Source organism: Anabrus simplex, chromosome 4, assembly GCF_040414725.1.
Source record: "Anabrus simplex isolate iqAnaSimp1 chromosome 4, ASM4041472v1, whole genome shotgun sequence".
NCBI lineage: Eukaryota > Metazoa > Arthropoda > Insecta > Orthoptera > Tettigoniidae > Anabrus > Anabrus simplex.
The window spans coordinates 211,898,402-211,916,593 of NC_090268.1; the positions used below are offsets into that span (position 1 = coordinate 211,898,402).

An 18,192-nucleotide genomic window follows, 5' to 3' on the forward strand; every position below is an offset into this window, starting at 1 on the left:
GCGGCGCTCTGCGGATGCGCGCTTGAATTCTGTGAGTGATCTCAGTACATATTCCATTCGTTATGATAGTACTAATCACTGATAAGGCAGAACCATAATGTTTCTCCTGTAGTAGTACTCATCACAGGTAACTAAGTGTCATGGTTTTCCTCGCATGGTGGTACTAATCTCAAGTAATGTTGACCTATGATATGTCACACACAACGGCACTAATCACAGGAAACACAGACCCATGGTATTCCTCACATAAGGGTACTTCTCACAGGCAACACATATCCATGGTATTATTCATATAACGGTACTACTCCCATAGTGATCGTCCCCCGAGGATCACAGACACAGCTAGGGGCATTAGCGGTACGAGTTCTTCAGGTAGTAGTGATTAATGATCTGATGATGATGATGCTTGTTGTTTAAAGGGGCCCAACATCGAGGTCATTGGTACCTAATGGTACGAAATGAAATAACAAAAAGTACAAATATATCCACTGACCAAAATAAAATAATAAATGTCATGAAGAATGAATGGATGGACATGAACCCAAGAAAAAACAAACAAACAAACAAAAACAGTGGATGAAACTCAAAAAAAAGGGTCCACTTATAAAGCACAATGATGCTTGATGTCTAAACGGGTGCAAAATCCATGTCTAAGGCCCCACAGAATGGTAGATGTCGCGAGTAAAGTAGAACCATGGTATCTGTCATTTTGGGGTTCTAATCAAAAGTAGCGAAGACTCACGGTGTTCCACACAAGATGGTACCACTCACAAGTGTTGTACTTCGTACAGGGAACGCAGACCTATGGTGTTTCTCACACAATGGCGCCACTCACAGCCAACGCAAACCGATGAGGCTCCTCACCTAGGTGTACTAACGACAGGGATTCGCACTATCCCGTTCTGTTCCTCAACATAGTGGGTACCAATCACAGGCAACGCTGACCCACGGTGTCGCTCATATAGCGGTACAACACAGAGGCTAAGCCAAGACCCGGGTGTTGCTCACATGGGCACGAGGCACGGGTACAGGAAACCCCCAGGCCAGGCTCTTTACTGCTACTAATCACAAACCTATTTCGTACCTAATTTAGTGGTACTACTCGCAAGTACAGGCAACCCATGGTGTTCCCCGCATGATGGTACTAATCAAAAGTAGTTTCATGGTTCTAATTCAATTATCTCTTGGTCGCCCCTTTTAGTCGCCTCTTACGACAGGCAGGGGATACCGCGGGTGTGTTCTACATGTGCGTCCCCCACCCGCAGGGGGTAGTGTGTTTGGTTCGCGAGAGGTATTTTATTTCCCTCAAGTCCGCCGTCAAGCCGGTTTGGACCCCCCTATCCGCCACCTGGGACGCGCCACGTGGGAGTATCACCTCTCGCCCTGCTACGCCAGCGTAGTAGGTTCGTGGAATTAATGATCTAAGAGGGAGCACAGCCATGAACATGTAGTAGTACCAACGGCAAGCAAAGTCGACCCACTGTGTTAATCGCGTAATGGTATTTATCACAGATAGTTTCACTGTTCCAAAAGTAACATCCCTTGGTTACCCCTTTTATTCGCTTCTTGCGACAGGCAGGGGATACCGTGGGTGTATTTTTCATCTACGCCCTCCCACCCGCAGAGGATAATAGAAAGGATCCTAAACTTCGAAAAACGAAGTACCGAACAAAGAAAGACAAGATCCACGAAGAGCGTGAAAATAAAAGTCCCTCGATCTCGAATGCTCTAATACCTTCTTGCGACAGGCAGGGGATACAAGTTTGACCAAAGGACATCAGATAGGATAGATGAAAGTGAGGACCTTGGCACAAGTAAGTGTAAGCAATGTCAGGACTCAGCTAAGGCCCCGTGGTCGCTAACCCACACTCCCTAACTGAGTGTCCTTTTTGGCCAATTTAGTCGTCTCCTACGACAGGCAGAGGATACCGTGGGTGTATTCTTCGACTGTGTCCCCACCCACAGTGGGTTACGTTTGTATTCTTCCCGGAAATTGAAAACGGCACATCAACAGATTGGTTTCGATCCTGGCTGAGGACGGTATCAAGACTACTAATGATTTGTTCACTGTTACAGATTCTGGACGATCTGGAAAGTTACGACCTTAGAGCATATGACTTCATCAACAATATCAACGGTCCGGGTCCATTCTTCCCCCCTATTCACCCCGAACACCCTCGCCACGCCAGGAGCGTCAATGACATGCTTGAAGAGATACGGGCTGTCCTCCCCAAGGACAAGATCAAGGCTCTCTATGACAAGAAGATGCAGAACAGCCCCGACTTCAACAAGGTCATCACCCACCTGCAGTCCGCTGAGTTCAAGGTAACTATAAATCGTCGCATTCATTCACAGAAATTTGCTCTGAATTTTGACATAAAACGTATTTTAACATCTATGAATATAAGTCATTCAAGAATTTTATATCTAAAATGGTTACAGAATATTATATTTTATTGAATGCCATTAATATACCCATAGCATTATAAAATCTAAAAGAATGATTGATGATACCTGTTTATGACTCTATATTCCGAAAGCTTAGCGAAAGAATTCTTTGAATATCATGTGGAATTACAAAAATTGTTAACTCGGGCAAAATATGAGAAAGAAATACCCACAGTGGTGTACCTAGTACTTCGCAGTACGATAGTTTGCCGCAGATGGCAGGCGCATTCCCAAGGAAAGTAATGAGCAGGATAAATCACGATGTATCAATGGCCTTCGCACTACATCCTGAGCATTGCACCGGGCCATCCTACGGTGTTTCAGCAAATTGAACTCCCGAATTGTTTGTAGCCCCCGAGACTTTCGCCCGAGCTCCACTTTCAACACAAAAAGGCCGATGCACACGTCTTCTATTGAGGCGCCATCTGACGTTGTAAATGATTTAGGTTGACTATCTGAACTTGCTCTGTCCAAGTCAATTATTATGTTTTGGGTTAGCTTGAGCTACATTTTCAAGATTTAACATTCTGAAGTCTGACACACAATGATTTAAACCCAGGGAACTAGAATTTGAAAGATACCATGGAAGCATTCTACGTCAAAACGACTATTGTTTCAAGAGCGAAACTTATTCTAATTGGTCGTAAAAAAGAACAGATAGTCTGGGAATATGGAGAAGTACAGTGACCAGAAGCGATGGAATAGTGACTATCTTCACGAAAAGGGCACCTTCGAGAGGTTATGTCTCACAACAGTGTAAATAATATTATAGTAATATCTGCATACTTGTCCCCAATTAGCGGAAGTACGCCTTTTCTCACAGTGGTTCCCTTCCTGTCACATTAAAGAGAAATCCGCAAGAGCTTCTCACTTAAGTCGTATCACAAAGCAGAGTGATGACTCTCCCAACTTTTGATATAGAATATTAATCCATTCACTGGCAGCGAATCTAAAAACTAACCATACACCACGAGAATGTCACAATTCTTTTTTTTAATCTATCGTTCTTATTTGCAGAAAATTGTTGACACCTTCCGGTCTGTCCCTGAGGAGCAGGTGCTCGAAAGGAAACTGGAAGAATATGGCATCACTGTCGATGAAATCATCAACCTAGTCAAGGATTGCTTTGGTTGGACCCGCTGAACATGGCATGGATATGAATAAACGTCATGGAACTTTTTATACTTATAAACATTCATTAAAATATTGATCTGAAATCATATTTTATTTCGTTCTTCCTAGTTTACTAACCCCATCCAATGATGAAACATCTTCTACCAATGAATTATGTTCAGAACTACGAATTATTATTATTATTATTATTATTATTATTATTATTATTATTATTGTATCATGTGTACAACATCTCCGTATATTCACTTTGTGTGCCTTTTTATACTGTTTTCATCTCTGAAAAGAACTGAAAACTTTGTGAAACTGTAAAAAATTCGTTTCTTTAAACACCACACAAGTCGGCGATTCACCATCCTCTCAAATAGTTTACACACAGAAAGTTAGTACGACAAACAGGTTTGTAACCTCCTGCATACTTGCCATTTTTGTCAGGTTTCAGTAAAGAAATTACTATTCCCTCTGGCCACTGTCACGGAAATCCACCCTCTGTCCAGATTCGGTTGAACACCGCAAGAAGATATAAGAGCCTATCTTGACTGAGGCGTTTCAACATCTGGTTATGGACATTATCTGGTCCAGGAGCCGAGTTCTTGCAAAGGGCCGAGCGCTGCGGAGTGCCCACTTCGTAAAGGGAACGTTATAATCCTCTGTAGCTTCAGTAGCAAAACTCAGATAACGGCGTTCTGCTTCCCGATTCAGAGCCAGGAAATCAGGATGGTAATTCACGGAATCGGACATACCTGAGAAGTTGCTTGCAAGTTGAATAGCAACCGAGGGTGGATCAATGACGAAATTGCATGCTAAGAAAATTCCTGGTACTAAAGATGGTCCTTGTACTCCAGATATGGTGCGACGTCATAGACGACACAGACACTATCTTTCGCATGAAGCGCTTTTACTTTGTCGATTAAGAACTCGCGCCTTAGCGGAACATTTTTAAATATTACCAAGTTGGCCACAGTAGGCTGCACGCAATAGAGTTTATGAACGTGACGTCGTTTTTTTATAGCTGCTGTAAGTTCTTCATTCCACCATGGATCGTAGTTTCGTCGAGGAGTCCGAGGAAAAGGTGGACTGGCCTCCTCAGCAGCAGCAAGAATAACGTGTGTTATAGTAAGTCATATCGTCGCATAAGTTCCGGCTGTTCATGTCAAGAAAACAGCAAGTGCCGTGAATGGGTACGGCCCATTACCGGGCGAAACAAAAAGACCTCATCCGGAACCAGGCACATCTGCTAAATGACTTGCTAGGTAGTTAGCAACCACGGGTTGACCAGTTATGACTGCCTGCAATGCAACTTCTCGGTACCGAGGATGATACTCGTAAACCCGAAATACGTCTACGTTCTGTCCACACTTTAGATGACAATGTGTGTGACTTCATAGACGACACACATATTTCCCAAGAAGCTTTTTTAATTTGTCGAATAAGAACTTTCGCCCTAGTGCGAAGTTTTTAAATTACCAAGTTGGCCACAGTAGGCTGCCTACAATAGCGTTTATGAACGCGATGTGGTTCTTCGCTCTTTTATAGCTGCTGCAATGTCTTCGATCCGCCAAGGAAAGGATTCTCATCGAGGAGTCCCTCAAAAACGACGGAATAAACTCCTCCGCAGAAGCAAGAATAACTTGTGTGATTTAAGTCATGTCATCGTTATGCACCGGCTATTCCCGAGGTGGAGTTCGAAATCATTATCTCCAGAATGCAACGCGATAGCTATGTGACTGAAACCGCGTAGCAATTTGTTCAGTTTGACTGTGGGTTAGAGCATCCACACTAATTTCAAACCTCGGCGCCCCTGTGATTATTCCTTCCAAAACCTAACACAATAATGTGCCATCAATATCATCGACAAGATTTCCCCTCCTTGAAATGTGACTCCTCTCCTAAATTATTCTGATTTTCCTTTACTACTTGTTTTACACACCTGAAAGAAACTGCACCTGTATACTCCTGGTAGAAGTCCGCTGAAAGAATAGTCTCTTTAAGATGATGATGATGATGATGATGATGATTGTTGTTTGATGATGATGATGCTTGTTGTTTAAAGGGGCCTAACATCGAGGTCATCGGCCCCTAATGGTACGAAATGAAACGACAAAGTAAAAGTTCAAAATTATCCACTGACCAAAATAAAAAATGTCATGAAGAATGAATGAATGAATGAATGAATGAATGAATGAATGAATGAATGAATGAATGAACATGAATTTAAAACAATCAGTGGATCCGACTCAAAAAACTATCATAGTTAATAGTATTACTGACCAAGGGACCACTTCCAAAAGCAAATCGGGGATGCTTGGTGTCTAAATGTGTCCAAAATACAAGTCAAAGGCCCCTCAGAATGATACTGATCGCTAGTAATGTAGAACCATGGTATCTGTCCTGTTGCGGTACTAATCAATGGTAGCAGAGACTTGCGGTATTCCACACATTATTGTACTACTCAAAGCTTATGAAATTCGACATTAATACAGACCTATGTTGTTCTCACTCTGCGGCGCCATTCACAGGCAACGCAAACCTATGATGTTCATCACATAAGAGTACTAACCACAGGGACCTCTCCCTATCCCGTAGTGTTCCTCACAGAGTGGTTACTAATCACAGGTAAGGCAGGTCCATGGTAGCTATCATCCCATGGTCCCGCTCATATGGTGGTACTAATCACAGGTACTGCAAAAGCCGACCGCGCGGTGCTCCTGTGTGCTACTAATCACAAACCTATTTCGTACTTAATATAGTGGTACTACGCACAAGCAAAAGCGACCCTTGGTGTTCTCCGCGTGGTGGTACTAATCACATGTAGTTGCATGGTTCGAATACAATCATCCCTTGGTCGCCCCTTTTAGTCGGCTCTCACGACAGGCAGGGGATACCGTGGGTGTATTATTCGTCTGCCTCCCCCACCCACAGGGGGTGTGTGTTTGGTCCGCGAGAGGTATTTTATTTCCCTCAAGTCCGCCGGCAAGCCGGTTAGGACCCCCCTATCCGCCACCTGGGACGCGCCACGTGGGAGTATCACCTCTCCCCCTGCTACGCCATCGTAGTAGGTTCGTGGAATTGTTGTTTAAAGGGGCCTAACATCGAGGTCATCGGCCCCTAATGGCACGAAATAAGACGAAATGGAATGACATATTAAAAGTCTAAAATTCTCCACTGACCAGAATTCAAAAGCGTGAGAACGAAGAATGAATGGATGGACATGAATTTAAAACAATCAGTGGATGCGACCTGCAATGTCGCACATTCATAATAAACTGACGTGACAAAAGAGTATTACTGACCAAGGGAGTACTGCTATAGCATAACACAATCGATTATGCGTGCAGTCAAAAGGGGGTCCTAAATCGAAGTTATCGGCCCCTCATAACGGTAATGATCGCTAGCAAATTAGAACCATGGTATTTGTTCTGTTGCGGTACTAATCAAAAGTAGCAGAGACTTGCGGTATGCCACACATTATTGTACTACTCAGAGCTTAAGAAATTCAACATATAATACAGACCTACGTTTTTCTCACTTTGCGGCGCCATTTACAGGCAACGCAAACCTATGGTGTTCATCACATAAGAGTACTAACCACAGGGACCTCTCCCTATCCCGTGGTGTTCCTCATATAGTGGCTACTAATCATAGGCAAGGGAGAACCATGGTAGATATCATCCCACGGTCCTGCTCATATGGTGGTACTAATCACAGATACTGCAAAAGCCGACCGTACGGTGCTCCTGTGTGCTACTAATCACAAACCAACTTCGTAACTAATGTAGTGGTACTACGCACAAGTAAAAGCGACCCTTGGTGTTCTCCGCGTGGTGGTACGAATCACAAGTAGTTTCATGGTTCTAATACAATCAATCCTTGGTCGCCCCTTTTAGTCGCTCTCACGACAGGCAGGGGATACCGTGGGTGTATTATTCGTCTGCCTCCCCCACCCACAGGGGGTGTGTGTTTGGTCCGCGAGAGGTATTTTATTTCCCTCAAGTCCGCCGGCAAGTCGGTTAGGACCCCCCTATCCGCCACCTGGGACGCGCCACGTGGGAGTATCACCTCTCCCCCTACTACGCCTGCGTAGCAGGTTCGTGGAGTCTCTTTAAGAACAGACCTCTCAATGTTATGTTACGTCACCTCTTAGCTGTACGACGTGCAATGTCATTACAGTCCAGGAGAGACGCAACACACAGAAAAATCCGTTTGCGGCATGTTTCATTCTGTATAGTCATTGATGACGATGCTTGTTATTTAGAGGGGCCTAACATCTAGGTGATCGGCCACTCTGGTACGAAATGAGACGAAATGCGATTACAATTTAAAAGTACAAAATTCATTCACTGACCAGAATTCAAAACGTGATGATGAGGAATGAATTGATGAATATCAATTTAAATCAATCAGTGGATATGACGTGAAATGCCTCACATTCCCAGAAACAGTATTACTGACCAAGAGACTGCTTCCAAAACACAATCCTGAATCGATGATGCTTGTCTAAAGGGGTCAATATCCATGTCAACGATCCCGCATAATGGCACGTATCGCTAGTAAAGGAGAACCATGGTATTTGTCATGTTGGCGTACTAATCAAAAGTAGCGAAGTCTCACGGTGTTCCAAACATTATGGTACTACTCACAAGCAGAACTATGGTGTTTCTCACAGAATGGCGCCACACATAGGCAACGCAAACCGATGGTGTTCCTCACCTAGGTGTATTAATCACGGACGCCGGTATTCCCGTGGTATTCCTCACATAGTGGGTACTAATCACAGGCAACGCCCAGACCCGTGGTGTTGCTCACCAGGGTACAACGCACGGGAACTGGAAACCCACAGTGAAACCCTCTCTGTTGATACTAATCACAAACCTATTTCGTACCTAATATAGTGGTACTACTCGCAAGTACAGGCAACCTATGGTGTTCCCCGCGTGATGGCACGAATCAAAAGTAGTTTCATGGTTCTAATTCAATCATCCCTTAGTCGCCCCTTTTAGTCGCCTCTTACGACAGGCAGAGGATACCGGGAGTGTATTATTCGTCTGTGTCCCCCACCTACAGGGGGTAGATAAAGAGAAAAGAAGAAAAAGTAGTGATCCGTCACTTCAAAAAATGAATTAACGGACAAAGAAAGGCAAGGGCCATGAAGGGTGTGAAAATGAATGACTCCCTAGGCCTCAAATGCTCTAATACTGTCGGGGTCGGAAAAGAACAAGAGTTGATCAAGGGAGGTCGGACAGGATAAATGAAAGTGAGGAGCCTGGTACATGTAAGTGGAAGCAAAACCAGGACTCAGCTAAGGGCCCAGTGGTCGCCAGCCCACGCTCCCAAGTCGAGAGCCCCTGGGGCCCTTTTAGTCGCCTCTTACGACAGGCAGGGGATACCGTGGGTGTATTCTTCATCTGCGTCCTCCACCCACAGGGGGTAGTGTGTTTGGTCCGCGAGAGGTATTTTATTTCCCTCAAGTCCACCGGCAAGCCGGTTAGGACCCCCCTATCCGCCACCTGGGACGCGCCACGTGGGAGTATCACCTCTCCTCCTGCTACGCCAGCGTAGTGTATAGTCATTACTGCGTTTGATTTTACTTATTGTATTGTTATGTTATGTCATCACGGTCTTCCAGGGAGGAAAATCGCCTACCTGGTTACTGTACATCATAATGCCGTGGTTAGGATATCAAACCTCTGCTTTCTGATATAGAATATTCAACATCGTCCTCGCAGTGGTCACCCGCGGTCAACAATGAGAAGTGATGACCACTACTTGCGAATCTTGGCTCACGGGAGCCGAAACAGAACTGCGTAATGCTTTCTTGGCGTCAACTGTAAGTTTTCTTTTGCTAGTTGCTCATCGTCGCACCGACACAGATAGATATTGTGGCGACGATGGGACATGAAAGGCCTGGGAGTGGGAAGGAAGCGGCCGTGGTCTTAATTAAGGTACAGCCCCGGCATGTCTGGTGTGAGTGGGGCTCGAACCCACTATCTCCCGATTACTGGATACTGGCCGCACTTAAGCGACTGCAGCTATCGAGCTCGGTATGTGTGAAAATGGGGAAGCATGGAAAACCATCTTCAAGGCTGCCGACAGTGGGGTTCGAACCCACTATCTCCCGGATGCGAGCTCACAGCTGCGCGCTCCTTACCGCACGGCCAACTCACCCGGTCAACTGTAAGTGCTCTATCTAGTCAGGCAATCCATACTTATCTCTATAGGCCCGCCTACACTTCAAAATTCCGTGGCGAGGATATGCAGGTACACTCAAATACCGCATCATAAAGTGAAGAACAGAATATTTGTACTCAAGCCGGTGTTATTTATCTTCATCAATTACCTGCTGAAGTGAGAGACAAAGTTATTTTGCACGATTCCGAAACTGATAAGGCGATATCTTTAAAAGCAGCACTTGAATGCTTCAAAGCAAAACACTTGACTGAAAGATTGCGCTGATAAGAAGAGGTATAAAAGCCGCGGCAGAAGCAGAGGAAGTCAGTTTCATCTTTTTAGAAGAGTGAAGCAGATCTACATGGTAAGTAGATTACGGATCTTCCACATCAATAATTGGTAACAGATACTACCATCCAGTACAAAAGAGAATACACATTACAATCTAGGTTTATTATACAATATTCTGACATCTAGTCCGTCTCTTAGCTGAATGGTCAGTGTGATGGCTTTCGGTTTGGAGGTCAGTAGGTTCGATTCTTGGCCGGGTTGAACCATGGATTTTATCTGCGACGGGTTAATTCTTCACGTTCGGAGACTGTATTTTTGTACTTATCTCAATATACAACACTCCACACTACGAACAAGAGGAGTACGCAGTAGTGAATATGGGGTGGGCGTCAGGAAGGGCAACAGGACGTAAAATATGACTATATTTTCGTCAGAGTGCGCACCTGTGACCTCACCACGCTGAAAGAATAGCGACGGGAGGAAACGAAAATTGTATCGCGGAACGGAATACCTGCTAAGGGGCTACCCAGCCCAGGCTATATACACCCAGTTAGATCACCCGTTCAAAGACTTCAAAATTTCCTTTCCGTAAGTACCTCGCGAATGGTGCATTATGTCCGATCATTTCTGATAAAATTACCCAAATCTGAATATAACATGGACATAGCGACAAATCATTTAATTATTTTGTTTGCAGTGATGAACTATAATGCCTCCAATGTAACATGGCATTTCTAAACAAATTCGATACCATAATTCGTTGATAGGGCTTTTAAAAGTTTTCAGAAACACTTCATTTCGACCCATTTCACGGACTGTACAAAAATTAGTATAAATCCTTTGGTTTGTTAGGTGTACCTTTAAGTGGATTGAATGTCCTAAGATTTTTTTTAAAGGGAGAGGAATTTATTAAACGTATTAAATGCAGCAGGTTTCTAATATCTCTCAAGAGAAAAAGAACCCCATCAAGTTAGGCTATACACCGTTTTAAACTTGGTACATAGCAAAGGTCAGTGACCTACTTGTAAAGAAACCGACATTAAGTTCCCCACCCCTGTAATAATTAAAACAGGTGGGGGAATGGTTTCGGTGAACCAGGGATGTCGAGCAACTTGCTTGCTTCGTAAAAGTTATAGAATTAATTTTTAATATATTTTTTTGTTTGTGGTGGAACGTCGCACTAACACATCAAAGATTTTCGGCGATAAGAAAATAAGAAAGGATTAGGAATGGGAACGAAGTGGCCGCTGACTTCATTAACGTGTGAAAATGGGAATCCAAGGAAACCATCTTCCAGGTTGGGACTCGGACCCACAATCTCACAAATGAAAGTTCATAGCAAGTCATACAATAACAAAGGGTTTTATTATATTGTAAAAGTCCTGTAAAACCAGCCCGAAAAGAGGGCAGCCCCCGCCTCCACACCCCACTTTAACCTCCTTGCCTGCTGATTTATTTGAACAAATTACAGCTAAGCTCTATTTTAACCTACATTTAAATAACAAGCCTTATAAAATTCACCAACCCGTGATACTGTAATAGACAAACAAACTATTGATTGCCCTGTCGTGTATTGAAACCAACTTTCAGGTTAATATTCATGAAGTAGAGACTTAAAATAAGTACGCATATTGTTAAGCAGATTATGGATAAATGTCCGTAGTACATAAAATATAATTATTTTTATTATTCGGCGAATGGTTTGTCGGTGGGTGGAGCTTGAAGTAGAGTGCGATGTTTGTGAGGTAGGTAGTAGCATTATTTGCATCGCAGCTTGTACCATCCGCCATACCATTCTTCAGACAGTATGCATGTGTAAGTTATATTAAAACATTCCACGTACAAGGAGCGAACTTTTTCACACTTGAAAGTATCGTGATATATGTCGGCAGAGCTCTAGGTTGTTCATCATTAAATACTACCTCAGCTATAAACACCAAACTTTCAACTAAATTTTATTTTTAAATAGGACATAATGTATTCAGGGTACTGCTAATAACCGGCAGAAACAATATGTGCAATTATCTCCGAAACACTCTGTAGATAAGCTGTTAGCCACTCATGACAAGAACATGATTTCTGGCAAGGGTGAACACAAGAATTTCTCAGATGATTGTACTTGCTCATTCATTTGAAAAGTTGAAAATATTTCCGGGTTAAAATATAACATGTAATCACTTACTATGTTTCATTTTTCAGATGAAGTTCGCCCTTGTAATTCTCGCCACCATCGGCCTGGCCTGCGGGTCCGTGCTGCGCCCCGGTGAGTAAACTTTTGCACATCATTTTAATGAAATACACATCAGATTTTAGTTACTTTAAGGGGGCAGTGTAAAGTAATAAGGTTCACTAACGGTGCATGTCAAATAAGGGCTACTGTAAGTATGTTGTAATGCCTATTACTATCGAACTTCTATATATACTTTCGATATCTGCCTAACTTTCACAAAGAACTTCAGAAAATTGGGAAATAAGGAGCTGAGATTATAGGCCTGAATCTCTCCTTAACAATGAAAGTAAAATTAACAATAAAAAAGAATACATTTCTATCAGCGAAGTGCCATATTCGTCATGTAAGCGTCAACAACTCTATCTATCGGTATGATTCTGAAGTACATACTTGCCTGAGTTCTGTCCCCTTTGGCAGCGGTTATTTATATTGTCGAGACAGTCTTGGTCCTATATACAAACTTACTCAATAAACAGGAGATCACCAATACATTTGCGAGTGACACCTAGGGCGCGTTTACAAAGGAATATTGTACTAAAGAATCAAAATTAAATGGACAAAACGCTGAACTCAGTATCGAGGTTTGTGAATGAGACTGTTTGGAAAAGGTGCCGAAGGACAGACAATTACCAGAAAGTGATATTGCACTACATAAAACTTACATAAAACAAACTAATAAAATATACTTAACAGAAATCATCACATGGTAATTTATTTTGTTTCAGAGCCCCGTGACATCCACCAAGACATCCAAGATTTCTTGGCCCTCATCCCCACTCAAGACATCCTCAACATCCTCTTTGACCACCTGGCTAATGATGCTGAATTCCAAGACGGTGTCGCTTACCTCCAATCTGATGAATTCAAGCAGGCCCTTACTGTTGTTGAGGGCAAGCAGGAACTTAAGGCCGTAAGTAAACGATACATTTATCAGTCTATGTCACTTACGCACAAACATACATCCTTAACTTCTGAAGAGGACCATAGGGTCAATACAATTCGGTTCTATACTTAGCTTCATTACTCAACTCTCCCCGAACATAACTCCGCTGCCAGTTCTCCTCTCCCATCGATCTCCTCCACGTCACCTCAGAGCTCTCTTTTCTCCTGTACTTTCAGGTTCCACTGAAGAACTTGACTGTCATTATTCTCATCAGATCTTCGTAATGTTTCATGTATATCTAATCCCTTGTTATCTCCCTTTCACATGCTGATAGATCTGTAAGTGGTGTAACGTTTCCAAAAGTACCTCACAGGACATTATGACTTCCCATTGTTTGCCTAGTATACTTCCAAGACCTTAGTTGAAGAAGGTCTGGATTTTCCTAGTTAGTCAATCAGTTATCTTCAAAGCTTCACATGTACACAATCACATATACAGTACATGAAAGTGCCATTAATGATCCGATATCTGATTGTAATACGCAGTCCTTTCACACTCCAAATTAAATGAAACACGAGGAAGGTGATTTTTTAAAAATTGATTTATTCTCACCGACACCGTCTTATGGCGACGATGGGACAGGAAAGGGGTAGGAGTGGGAAGGAAGTGGCCGTGGCCTTAATTAAGGTACAGCCCCATCATCGCCTGCTGTTAAAATGGGAAACCACGGAAAACCATCTTCAGGGCTGCCGACAGTGGGGTTCGAACCCACTATGCCCCGAATACTGGATACTGGCCGCACTTAAACGACTACAGCTATCGAGCTCGGTTCACGAAGGTGTCCTCGACCTTATATATGCGCCTGTCTTCATCCTCACCTGAAACGCCCATTAATAGTTATAACAGACCCAAATAGCAGAATCTCTCGCCCATGTGTCTATACACTGTCACGAGAATAACAATGAATTGTCTCTGGGGTGAAATTCTTCTCATCACCTCGAATACTTCGATTTTCCGGATCAAATATGCTTACTGGCTCTCAACTGAAAGTGTACGGAAATAGCCTCTCTGTGCTCTATCAATCAACATGCAATGGTGCGACGTGGCACTTCGTCAAGCGCAAATTATTCATCTCCTTAATATTAATCTTCAGCCCACATCGATATGTTTCAGTTTTTAGGTCTTTAAATTGCATTTCCATATACTTCCAATTGAGAGCCAGTAAGCATATTTGATCGGGAAAATCGAAGTATTTGAGGTGTTGAGAAGGATTTCACCCCAAAGACAATTCATTGTTATTTTCGTGACAGTGTCTGAACACATGGGCGAGATCGGCAATGACGTTGTCATTAAACAAAAAACATGAATATTTGATTAATGTTTCTCCTCTTACAGAAAGTGAAAACAGCTCAACAGCCAATCAACATAACATAGAAGTTGCGGCTCATTTACACCACTGTCATATTGGTAATAATATGACAGGAAAAGCTAAGAAAATAATTATCTTTCCACATGACTGTCCGGTTGGCATTTTGTAAGTCCCCAACAAGTTTCACGATCTATGACTGATGAAATCTAGTTGCGAAACTTATATCTTTCACATTTAATATCTCAATTCGCCTACTATCTACTCATGACGGTTTCGCAAGTAATAAGTTGTCAAAATGAAAGGATAAAAGAAGTGTTGCCTTCAAAGCAAATTTTGTTCAAATTTCTTTCCCGGCATATTTCCAAATTTTATGCCATTTTGGTATCTTTTATGGCATACGTGTATACATCCGAACCTTAATAGGAACTATATATTCTGTGCTCATGTCATATATTTTAATATTCACTGTCTTACTTGTTCGCCATGCGACCAAGCTTCCTTTCTCAATAGCATGTGCTAGGCCAAGGCTAAGGGTGGCATAAACACACCTAATGAGTTGTTTGTACTCTGTTGCAGCTTCTGGACGATCTGGAAGGCTATGACCTCAGAGCATACGAGTTCATGAACACCATCAATGGTCTGGTTGGAATCCCCCCCATTCAGCCCAAGCACTCCCGCCGCACCAGGAGCGTCAAGGAGATTGTTGACGAGATCCGGGCTGTCCTCCCCAAGGAAGAGATCAAGGCTCTCTACGACGAGAAGATGCAGAACAGCCCCGACTTCAACAAGGTCATCACTCACTTGCAGTCCGCTGAGTTCAAGGTAAATATAAATCGTCGCATTCACTAATGGATAGTTGCTCTGAATGTTGTCCTTATTCGTCGTTTAACATGCATGAATGTAAGTCGATCAAGAAGAACTGTATATCCAGAATGGTCACAGGATATTCTAACATACAGTAATATTAAACAATATTCATTTATTCACAGGAATATAACATCTCTTTCTTTGATAGTGGCTTTACGTCGCACCAACACAGATAGGTCTTATGGCGACGATGGGATAGGAAAGAGTTGGAAGGGAGCAACTGTAGCCTTAATTAAGGTACAGCCCCAGCATTTACCAGGTGTGAAAATGTGAAAACACGGAAAACCATCTTCAGGGCTGCCGACAGTGGGATCCGAACCCGGATATAAGCTCAAAGCCGCGCGCCCCTGACAGCACGACCAACTCGCCCGGTAATATAATATCTAAGAGATTGGTTTCAACGAAACCGGTATATATTGCGTCATGTTCACAACATTCTGTTCATTTATTCTCCTAATTTCGAACATCCCTCTTAGAGAACAATATCCTGCAGAAATCTTAGACAAAGGAGTCCGTGAATATCATATGAAAATGCAAAAATGATTAACTCGGGCAAAATAGTGCTTCAGATTCCTACTCTGCAGAATGCTAGGTTGCCGCACCGGGCGGGGGCGAGGTGTCACATCAACACAAATAAAAATGATACTATTATCTGCACACTTCATATGCTTGGTTTTTGTCCCTGATTAGCGGAATTATCACTTTCTGCACAAGGGTATTCTTTCTGTATCACCAAACAGAAGTCCGCAAGAAATCCTCAATTAACTGGTATCATAATGCTGAGTGAAGCCCGTTCCAATACACGATTCAGGACTAAAATCTCTGGACTGACCGGGAAGCGAAACTTTTGTCCCGACAGACGAGACACCACAAGGATGTCACAACACATTTTAATATTAACCGTTCTTCTTTACAGCAAATTGTTGACACCTTCCGGTCTGTCCCCGAGGAACAGGTGCTGGAGAGGAAACTGGAAGAATACGGCATCACTGTCGATGAAATCATCAACCTCGTCAAGGATTTCCTTGGCTGGACCCGCTGAACATGGCATGGATATGATAAACGACATGGAACATTTTATACCTTCAAACATTTATTAAAAAAAATGATCTGAAACCATTTTGTTCTCATGTTTCCTAGTTTCCTATCCCCGCCCACAAGTGGAACAACTTCACCAGATACCAACGATATTGCATTATTATTATTATTATTATTATTATTATTATTATTATTATTATTATTATTATTATTATTATTATTATTATTATTTCGGAGATTTCATGGAATTCAGATGTGTAAGAAGGTACCGAGGTGAATTGGTGGACAGGGAAATTACCAGAGCATTAGTTAAAACACTAAATTTTGAAGATTTATTTCTTGCCTTCTCTTTTTATTTATTTTAAAACTTGAGAGATAATCTGAATGAACAACAACAATATCATGATGAGCTCGACAGCTCCCACAACAACAATGACTTGAAGTCAAAAATCAGGTTCAAAATTAGAGAGAATTGTCCATGTGATAATTTACAAGTGATAAATCTAAATAGGTACACTTTTATAGGCAGCATGTTTGGTCCACTCACTTACATTCCAAGAGACTGAGCTCCAAAAGGTTAATTTAGTCCAGCCCTTAAGAGGCACAAGCTGCTTACAAAATTATGCCTTGAAAATTTCAAAATACTGCGTTAACCGTCATCTCTGCTCAACAGTTCGTTACACACTCGTCTATGAACAATTACCAAATAAACAAGGGCAATAAGTGCTCATTCTAAATGGCTTTACATTTTTTTGAAGTGTTTAACATGAACGGCCATGGACTAAAAGTTAGGAGGCGATACACTTGCACTCCTTCTAGAAAAACACTAAAAACTATAATTGGGCTTATGGCCCGAAGTTGCAGAGGCTAAGCCTATACTACAGAGGAGTGACTAAACGAAAAATATTAAATGCTGAAGGAAGAGCTTTAGAAAATGTTATTAACCCCATACTTAGTTGAATGGGAATCAACAGAGGGTGAATACTCTTTATTCCCTTAATCTACATGTTTCCCAGCAGGGATTTGAACAGAGTCCTCAGACACACCGAAAATATAAATTTAAACAATTACTTCAGAACTTTAATCAAAGAAGTGTGAAACCTTCCCCTCGAGTTATCTGCCTGGAGCTATCATATTTTAAGAAAATTCTGACATTATCTTGAGTAACTGGGCCTTCCGAACAACGGCAGGCAGGCCCTGCTTCCTAATAACACGCCGCACTTACTAGACCGGAGCGATGAAGATGACAATACGGCGCTAAAAGGCTCAGATTTTATAGCATCTCAGAGGGGGGAAACCCAGAACTCTTTATAGATAGGCTGGATGCCAGTACACACCCCTAATTAACTGGCTACAGAAATATACACAGAATTCCTGATTGGTTAATAACGAAGGAAGCCATAGGAGTGTTGACAACTTTAACACATGAAAACTTAAGGTCTGCCACCTTCAAAATATTGAAATTCCCTTAAGAATTAATTGCCCTTACTCCCGCCAGAGGTGGGCACATATGCCGATAGTAGAGACATCTAATGGTTGAAGGTCCAAGTACCTTGAGCTATATTAGTTCGAGATTTCCGGTAGAGATGGCCTTCTAGAAGGCGCGCAGTTCAACGGGACGGAGAAGATGTACCCACGGTACAGACCTCCACCTCCTAAGGTTTTACCACAGTCGGAACAATTTTGAAATCCTGCACTTTTTTGAAAATATGTATATATACATGTTGGAAAATATCTTGATAGAGTCTGCTCTAATTGTTTTTTTGA

The 18,192-nt window shown here is 42.4% G+C and overlaps 1 protein-coding gene across 1 annotated transcript in view; it reads left to right on the forward strand.

The window, feature by feature from the left end:
* The window catches only part of LOC136871762 (uncharacterized), a 305,830-nt gene that overhangs the window by 193,796 nt on the left and 93,842 nt on the right, over positions 1–18,192 (forward strand). Inside the window, exons 20-26 of the mRNA XM_068227378.1 lie at positions 2,077–2,325; positions 3,466–3,577; positions 10,023–10,111; positions 12,238–12,301; positions 12,994–13,178; positions 15,097–15,342; positions 16,304–16,415. Of these exons, the coding sequence (XP_068083479.1) occupies positions 2,077–2,325; positions 3,466–3,577; positions 10,023–10,111; positions 12,238–12,301; positions 12,994–13,178; positions 15,097–15,342; positions 16,304–16,415 (1,057 nt within the window). The remainder of the gene's footprint in view (positions 1–2,076; positions 2,326–3,465; positions 3,578–10,022; positions 10,112–12,237; positions 12,302–12,993; positions 13,179–15,096; positions 15,343–16,303; positions 16,416–18,192) is intronic.